Source organism: Syngnathus typhle, linkage group LG4 (genome assembly GCF_033458585.1).
Source record: "Syngnathus typhle isolate RoL2023-S1 ecotype Sweden linkage group LG4, RoL_Styp_1.0, whole genome shotgun sequence".
Classification (NCBI taxonomy): domain Eukaryota; kingdom Metazoa; phylum Chordata; class Actinopteri; order Syngnathiformes; family Syngnathidae; genus Syngnathus; species Syngnathus typhle.
In genome coordinates this window covers 15991997-16001133 of record NC_083741.1, presented here as the reverse complement: position 1 = coordinate 16001133, position 9137 = coordinate 15991997, and the positions used below count along the sequence as shown (strand labels likewise).

The 9137-nt window shown below is 40.1% G+C and overlaps 1 protein-coding gene across 1 annotated transcript in view; it reads left to right on the top strand.

Annotated features, from left to right (window-relative positions):
* The first annotated feature begins 1564 nt into the window (after positions 1–1564).
* Positions 1565–9137, top strand: part of kiaa1549lb (KIAA1549-like b) — a 36810-nt gene continuing 29237 nt past the window's right edge. The window contains exon 1 of the mRNA XM_061277093.1: positions 1565–1790. Coding sequence (XP_061133077.1) covers positions 1565–1790 — 226 coding nt within the window. The remainder of the gene's footprint in view (positions 1791–9137) is intronic.

Sequence of the window (9137 nt, the reverse complement as noted above, 5' to 3'; positions counted from 1 at the left end):
CAAGTCTTATTCAAATAACATACCAAATACTTTCTGTCGTGATCCAGAAGGAATGTGATTTGCAAACATGAACAATTGAAGCGATATTCGTGAAACACATTTGGGTCACTGATAAAACTTACGACCGTGCCTCTTCACAATAGTCACACTGATAACTTCACAGTTCTAAAACCTCTGATCCAAAAATTCCCATGGGCTAATTTTAGTCCATGGCATTTCCTGCCAGGGACTTATCATTTGCAATTCTTATCTGGAAAGCAACTATGCTTTAAATAAAAGGACTTGGTTTCAGATCATGAAATGTGTGGTTACACCATTTTCTGATGTGACATGAAATATTTGGTCATCGACAACAGTAAAAGGTGGGAAACATCCACCTTTAAATAAGATTGGCTCTTCTCAATGCTGCCTGTTGCAACTTAGGTCAAAGGTCATGTAGGACTATTTTGTTGCCCTATTACAGTGCTGTGGGTCTTGGTAGTTTTAAATTGACAGCAGCAGCAAGATTAAATTGGGCGTGTAAGTAGACTATATAGATTTACACATCTTCTGTGTATATATAGTGGAAATGAGTAATTGATGCCTTGAAAAACTACACTGTCCAGCAGTTGCTATGATTTGGCGTCAAATAAGTACTTTTGTTTAAATGAATCGCCACAACTTATTGCAGCGCCAAGTTTCCACCTGATAACACCAAAACAATACTCCATGAAAACAGGAACATTTTAATTTAATGTTGAAAAAAATCTAATATGTTTGGGTGGGTTAAGTATATCTTTGTACGTCTATCTATATGCCAGCATTGTGTAGTGCGTGACAGGCAGAACAATTGAGTAATCCTCCATATTTATTTTTGGACCAGTTCAATGAAATTGGTTAATTTTGCTCACTTTCATAGCACAGTGCTTAGGAATTGGCCTAAAATGAACCTGACATTATCAAAGTGTACCCACTTATGCCTACCGCCGTAGTCAGCTGGGATACGCTCCAGCACATCTGCAACCCTCGGGAGAATGAAGAAGTTCAGATAATGGATGAATGGAGCACACCTGATGACAGGTTTGGGCAAAATGCTGCAGTCTCACGAGCGTCCTGCTTGTTGCCTGGCGCTTTGCTGACCCCGTGTGGATAAAAACTGGCACAACGGCCAATATATGTTAATCAGAGAATTTAAAGACGCTGCTTAACCTTTTTTCCCCCCCTAGTCTGCGCTTACTATTAATGTTTTAAAAATATTCAATCATCTAGCTAAATATGTTTGCAGTGGACATCAGGAGCTGCAGCCACAATTCGAACCTTGTGGCAGTGTGTGCGCGCCATGCACCACACGCCGACGATGATGATGTTCATGATGATGATGATGGGTGGACTGAGCGGAGGTGGACCGGTAGGGCTCATTTCTTCATCTGTCTTCACCGCAGCGTCAAGCACCCCGAAGCCCTTGCACCCTGCACAGTGCTCTCTCCTTCCTGCAACCCTGGCCACAAGACCGGATCGCAAGCCCGCAGAAGCCTGATCCAATGCATTATTTACGCGCAAAACTTCAGCAACTCATCTACCGGATATGGCTGCCGGTCTGAGGAAGCGTGCGCCAGGGACAACCCTGGCAGCGGACCCTGCTTCGGCGAGGGATGCTGGAGGAAGAGGAGGAGGATGCAGAAGAGGGGAAGAGGGAAGGCGTGCGAGAAGAAGGAGCAGGTGGCGGAGTGGAGCGCTAGGAATGCCTGCAAAGTGTGCGCTGTCTGCGGGGATGTTTTTACTCCTGCTCCGGTGCTCTTTGGCTGCAGAGGGTAAGACACGTGCACGCGCGCACACACACACAAAATATGCAGATGGATGCATCATCACCATGCGTCTCCTCCTATCTCCCTCCACTGTGAATGAGTGTTGTTTCACACGGCATTGTTGTGCACACTATTTGCTGCAGGCTGCAGGAAATAGTGGATGAACCAGGGCTCACCTGAGTAGCTGAAATACAACATGCTCCATGTCCATTGTTTCTAAAATGTGTCACTTCTTTAAGGATGCCTAATAATATCCAACATTGGAGAATCCTGTACATTTGATATTTTTTATTGTAGAACCGCACCATCATACTGAGCAGCTGGGAGTAGTCTCCGACCAAAATATTAGAAACCACTCTGTGTAATGGAGTGCAGCAGTCAACAATATTTGTAGTTTATTATTGTGGTTGGTTGTAGATGAAAACTATGGAGAGGTGTTTCTAATATTTGGGTAGTGGCCATTATTTAGCAAAAGATAGATCATCTCTCAGTTTATATTAAGTCATCCATACAAAATTGATGACAAATTACAACTGAACAAATGAATCTGTTTTCTATACTGTGTGTCCTCATTGGGGTCACGAGTGAGCTGGTGTCTTACCTGACTTTGGGCGAGAAGCGGTGTAGTCTGGATTGGTTGCCAATCAATTGCAGTGCACATAGAGTGATGTCTTTATTAACTCATTTCTTGGCCACATTCGTATCTCAGAAATAATCGTTTCACGTTGGTATAAATGGAAATGTCGTTAATCTGTTCCATGAGTTACCCCGCTAGAAAAAAAAAGTGTTTGTGTTTTTTGATGAGAAAAAATGTAATGCTTGAATGCCGCACTGTACTTTTTAAAAATATGGAGTAATAGCATAATTAAACATAGTGTAAAGATTAAGTAGAGGTACTTTGTGATTTAACGTGGTCCAATCGATTTTTTTTGCTACTCCTTCAGGCGTGTCCACCTTCAAGAATAGTAATTATTTTACTTAACTATTATGTATTTATTATTTTAATTATTTTACTGTAAGACATTCAGTGAGATTCTGTCGGTTATATTTTGTAGAGGATAAATAATATATGCTCATGAATATTAGAAACTATTATTCTAGCAGTAAACTTTAACATTAAACAGTTTGAGCCCCTCTTTTTTGATGAATTGTTCAACATTTGCCAAGCTACAGCTTAGTGTGGAGTTGAATTGAGTTCCCTGCCACCATACTGCGCTTGTATCTTAAGTTTGTGCATACAAGTCAACAAACTAATATTATTGCAAGGCATCACTGGAATTATCCTTACAAGCAAAAACACGACTGTACCATTTTTTGGTCATTCCTTGGTCTTGATCCATGGGATTTATTGGTGGTTGGCAAATGAACTTCATGATGCATTAGTGCTGATATTGTCCTTCCACTGCAAAGAAACCACTGAGAATTGATGCTGCTCTTTTGTCTTACTCATTTACACAAATATTTATATATTTCCTCAGCCTATTTGTCTTTCCTGTCAACCTCTTAAAAAAATATATATTTTTAGTGTTTACATTTCCCTGACATTAACTATGATCTTTGTCAATCAAAAGCTGAAGGGAGTTATTCTGGGAAGGCAAAGCAGTGCTGTCGCATGTGTTTCAGAGCATCTGGGTCAGCACTAATGACACACATAATGTTGCCAAGAGTAGGTTTATCTCTGGGATCAAGGTTGCCTGTAAAAACCATGCTTGCTCACTGATTAAATTGCATATTGTTTTCATTCTAATACGACTTTGACCCAACACGTTACACTTGACCCAACCCAAACAAGACGACTGCATACAAGTGAGTGCTGCAAGGGCACATGTTTAATACTCCTGGATGTGCTGAGTGTTGAGAAGGAGGCTGAGACCAGAGAAGTGGTGCCTCAGCAGCGATGACTACCATCACTACCACCACATCACAGCTGCACACACCCTGCAATACTGTCACCCAGCATTAGAAAGATGTTCATTAGACAGCACTGTTTCTTGTGTTGACAGTAGCCAATACACCCCCCCCCCCCCCCCCACACACACACATACATTGGGAAATTCTGTATTTGGCATGAGGGACCTTTGCCCAATCTTGTGGCATTGTGATGCTGATATTTTTTTATTAAAGTAAGTTGAGGAACTTCATTTAGACAAAAGTGGTGTTCTGTTACCATCTTTTGGCAACTTGGTGCTATTGAACCATGTTGAAGTGAGTTTTAGAAGCTTCATTTTGTCACCATCTAGTAGCATCTTGCAGCCATTAAACTATGTTAGATTGCATTGAGGAGTAGTGCTTTGCTGTAATTTTTTTTCCCTATGCCAGCTTTTACATTTCTGTTCTAAACCATAAATATAAATCTTAGAATGCATTATGTGTCAGGACTTTGACTGACAGGTGATCAATCCGAGGTGAACCCTGCCTCTTACCCTAAAGTCAAGCCCAAAATCATCTTTACAGTAATATGTTGTATGTGCCCCCACTCAACATGGCATTCTTATTAATATTGCCTTGTATTGAGTTAAGCAACCAAATGTATCCTTTTTCTCCATCTTTGGGGAGCCATCTTGCCCACTGCAATGTGATGTTTTTTCCAGCCAGGAAAAACAATCCCCCCTGCTTGGTGTGCTTGCCGCTGGGACAGCCACATAATTTTTGCACAACTTGGCCAAGTGGCACCACAGCAGCGAGTTCTGCGTGGTGGGCATTTACAGTGTTTACCAATAATCACAAAATCTCTTTGTGTGCGGTGGAACAATTACACACTTTCCTTCCACTTTGATAGTGCGGTCGGGAAAGCTGTTGAGAATCTTGCTGGAGCCTGGCTTTTTCCCTTCCCTGCTTCTCCCTCATTTACCAAAGTTGCACATTCAGAAAGAAAAGTCAATTGAAATCAATGACAGTGACAGACTGATTTCATTTAGCACACACATTAGTGGCTGCAAGCAGCACTGCTTCCTTATCAAGCCAAAAACGTGATAAGTGACTAGCCCTCGTCATGCTCTAAACAACATTGTGGTGTAATGAGTTTGAAAAAAAAAAAAATCGACGAGTTGACTACTATTTCAAGTCTCTGTTATTTAGATTCACCGAAAAGTATATAGGGCCACAGTGAAAAGAAAAAAAACGAGAAAACCTTTGTGTAAGTGAAGTCATATTTCAACTGCCATCGAACAGAATCCTTACATCTCCAAAAACCAACACTTTTCAAGAAACAGCAGCAAAAAGAAAGCTATTTTTGTTAACATTAACACTGCATTAGATGTATCAATAATTTGTCAAAATAACAATGTGTGTGTTTTAAATACACAAAGTGTAGTGCTCTTTTTTTGTATTAGCCCCCAAGGACCACGAGTATCCAGTGTGCCTGGTCCAAAAATAGTTTCTTATGTCGTGTAAGTGATCATTTGAAAATGTAAACACTTGCACATATATATAGAAATATTAGTGATGCTATGATGTGAGATGCTGTTACCTATCTGCAATGCCCTATCCCTAATGACTGGTTAACACTAAAAGTAGAGGTTGACTGAGAAACTGCGCATAACCTTCCTTTTTACTACTTTCCTTTTTTCTCTCGCTCTACCAGCATGAGGCCTTCTAAAGGTGCCACCCTGTTAAAATAAATTCCTGGAAGTCACAAACAACTGTGACTCAAAACAACAAAAACAAATTCCTGGAAGTCACTTACACAAACAACTGTGACTCACAAGGGTGAGCATGAGGCCGACCCTGCTCCTCTAATTTCATCTCGCTGTGGTGATTTAACGGACAGCGCTTAATTAACTTGGGTATAAGCTTGAGATGAATGTGCCAGGTCCAGATCAATGTTTGCTTCCGTAGATGCAACAAGAGCCTCATTGCTAAGTCAATATGTAAACGCGTTAAAAACAGCGGCACGCTGTTCAAAACGTCAGCGTTTAGATTTAGCTCCAAATTGAAAACACTGCTGTCAACCAATTAAACATTTATTGGTGCTGGAAATGATCCCCGAGAGGTTTTTTGTCATATCCTAATGAAGTTTAAAAGGGCTAGTTCGTCTGCGTTAAAGGCTCGTATCGCTTCTAGAACCCACACGTGACGAAAAAGGCAAACATGCCTTCTAATTAGTACAGCGGACCATCTGCTCGGTATTAGCCCCAGTATAGTTCAGTGCGATCAAGGGAATATTTGTTCTTGTGTGTTGTGAGCAATATCTTAAAATTCTTGCCAGCATTGCTCTGTGCATTTAAGTGCTCGTGCATGCGACTGACAGACAATTTTTTGTGAGGTGCTGCCTCACAAACAATTGTAGTTGCTCCATTGTAACCTACTTTACATTGAATGTAGCCTGCTCGCAACATTTTAATTAGAGGTTACAATGAATGGGGCTTTGTTGTTTTCCAACCTGACCTGTTTTGGGCGATTCTCACAACTAACAAATAATTATCACATTGTCATGTAAAAACAGGAAAATGGGATTGTTTTGTGTCCTTTTGTTTTTTTTTGGATGGGGTTACCGGGGTCAGCATGTGTTTAAGGTCACCATTCGGATGACAGAGATGATACTCCCTGACAGGCCATATTATTGCCACCCAAATATTTCATACTGTGGCTTTAAACTAAAAGGGAAAAGGAAATATTCATGATATTGCAATATTAATTTCCGTCTTGATTTATTCTGCGCTTCAAAGTTTCATGGGATTTTATGACATTAAAACCAACACGTACCCTCGAGAAGCCATGAGATGACCCCATGTGAGATGTCCTGACTCAGTCCCTAAATGTTGACTGAGGAGGCTTATTTGCAGTTTAAATAGCAATTTTTTTTTTTTTTATTTAAAGTCCCATTATTCCTGGTTTGTAGAAATCGTGTGAAGGCAATGAGTGGAGAAACCCATTTGCTACATCAGTACCAGTCAAGCGTCACAAACCCTGAGAGCATTAAAGAGAGAATTCCATACTTGTTCAAGTGTTATTGATGGATGAGTAATCAAGCTTTCCGAAAAGTCGAGCACATTCGAATACTTTTCAGTATGTCTCGTATTTGGAGGTAATTTGCACATCTTTGAGAAACTTCATTACAAGATGTGCCATGTGTTTGACTTGTGACCAGTCCAGTGTGTACCCTGCTGACATACTTGCATAACTATTCTTTGTTGACTGGCTGATTAACAAGTTGAATTAAATATTCCCATACACAGATTTCATGCTTTCCATATTTTAGCTAACAATTTTTTTCCATCATTAGGTTACTTTTGTAGAGGCAATGGCAAACAACATGCTTCCTCAGTGGAGGGGATCTTGGCTTTGTTTCCCACAAGTACAATCGAATGGAAAATATTTCAACCTACCCTCAGCTCTACACATGTGCATTCTTGTAGCATTAGTTTGATTCATGCCTTTGCTTTAGTGCTCTGTGGTTGCCACGTCGGTGTTCAAATGACCCGTCTGGCTCCCAAAGGACCAGTTCATCCTGGGCTTATCCTAATGGGCTCCTGCCCCATCTCTGGAGACTTGCCTCTTTTCACATTGACAAACAAATCAATTCTGCACGCTGCAGTGTAGCATATAACACACTTTGCTTCCCCTCATCCATGCTGTTACATCATTTCATTGTGTGGGTGTGATATCTGTCTGAGATCACCACTCCCATGACTTTGTGCAGGGAGGGGACATTATGGTCTCCTCCCTGGAAACGTTGTGTTTATAAGTATTCATTTACCACTGCAGTTTTTGTCTGGAATACGCTCTTGTTTTGTGAGTGAGTGAGTGAGTGAGTGAGTGAGTGAGTGAGTGAGTGAGTGAGTGAGTGAGTGAGTGAGTGAGTGCGCTTGTGTGTGTTTTGAATAATATGACATATAAAGCCTGATTTGGGAAAGGTTTGCATGTGCATTCTGATGCAGTTGCTTATTTTTACCAGATTATTTTTGCATCAAAATGCTTTTAGCATTTATGAGTAGGGCACTGGAAGTGAAGCGGAGCATTAGATGGTGATACCTTTTAATGTTACCAGCCTTTGTCTCAGGGATGATATTGCAAGTCAGTCCCTTATTTCTTTGCGGTATAAAGAGACATTGATGTCACCCAATAGAGTGTGGAGTGGACATAGAGGTGCTCATGTTCATATTAGACCAGTGAGAGAATAAAATAAAAATAAAAACGGTGGTGGTTAACTACCATGTGCACCCCCGTATACGGAAAAATACTCCATTAGTTAAAGTAGTTTGGTAGGTGTTTGTATAATTAGTGCACATGTCCTCATATTGAGTTCCAGATTTTTTTTTTATTAAATAAAATTATACAAAATAATTATTGGAACTTATTTAACAATGACCAGCCAGCCCCAACACCACCACCACCAATTCTCTAATGTGCCAGTCGGAATAGAAGTCCAATTATTTTATAGTTTAAAAAAATAAATATATATATATATATATATATATATATTATTATTATTTTTTTTATACCTGCTCTATTTGGCTCTTTCCTACATTGTTATATGAAGTAATCTGTCATGCCATGTCAGTTTGGGTAGCAAATAAACTCACCTAAAAGGAAAGTCTATTATCAACCTTTTTTTTTTTTTTATTATTATTATTCAAATGGCATCTGTGATTAGCATCTGATACCTTCATCCGTCAAACGTTGCCATACTGGCCTGTAATGATCTGGCCTAGTTATTATTCAGAAAGAAACCTACCATATGGGCCACTCCTGTGAGGACACCGCTTTAGAGTATGTCTGCCTTTGGGCTTTAAAATAAACCTGCTGCACTGCTATTGCTCGCTTGAGCTCTTATACATCAAATGGTACCCTTTTCTAACATTTTAATATTGACATTTTGTCTTTTGTTCATTAAAGATCGAGTTTGGTTTTCATTAGTAGTGTCTGAGAAGCTGCATCACATAAGGGATTTGTGGGCACGCGTTCCACAGTAAGTATATTCATGACGGACTTGATTCTAGACGATAATATATGTTGAACAGTATAGTAGCACAGTGGCATCTATTTTAGTGATATTTATGGTATGTAAGGGTGAGGCAGGCAAAAGAAGATTTGATGGTGGTGTGTGTAAACGTGCTAGATTTAGATGTGCCAGACTTGCACTGGGCATGAAAATAGAGCCCAATGTGTCATCTATTGATTTTGCAGTTTATGTCACCTTTTAATATCCGCTGTGTAGATGTTAACAATGTTATTGGTGAAAAACGGCAGTTCTCAAATCTGATATTGATCCATCTATCCATTTTCTAACACTTATCCTGGTTTCCAGTACTGCCTGACTTTGTGCAAGAGGCAAGGTCCACTGGTCACTGCATGGTCACCTAAAGACAACCACTTCCACTCAAATTCAAATCTAAAATAGGCTATTTAGAG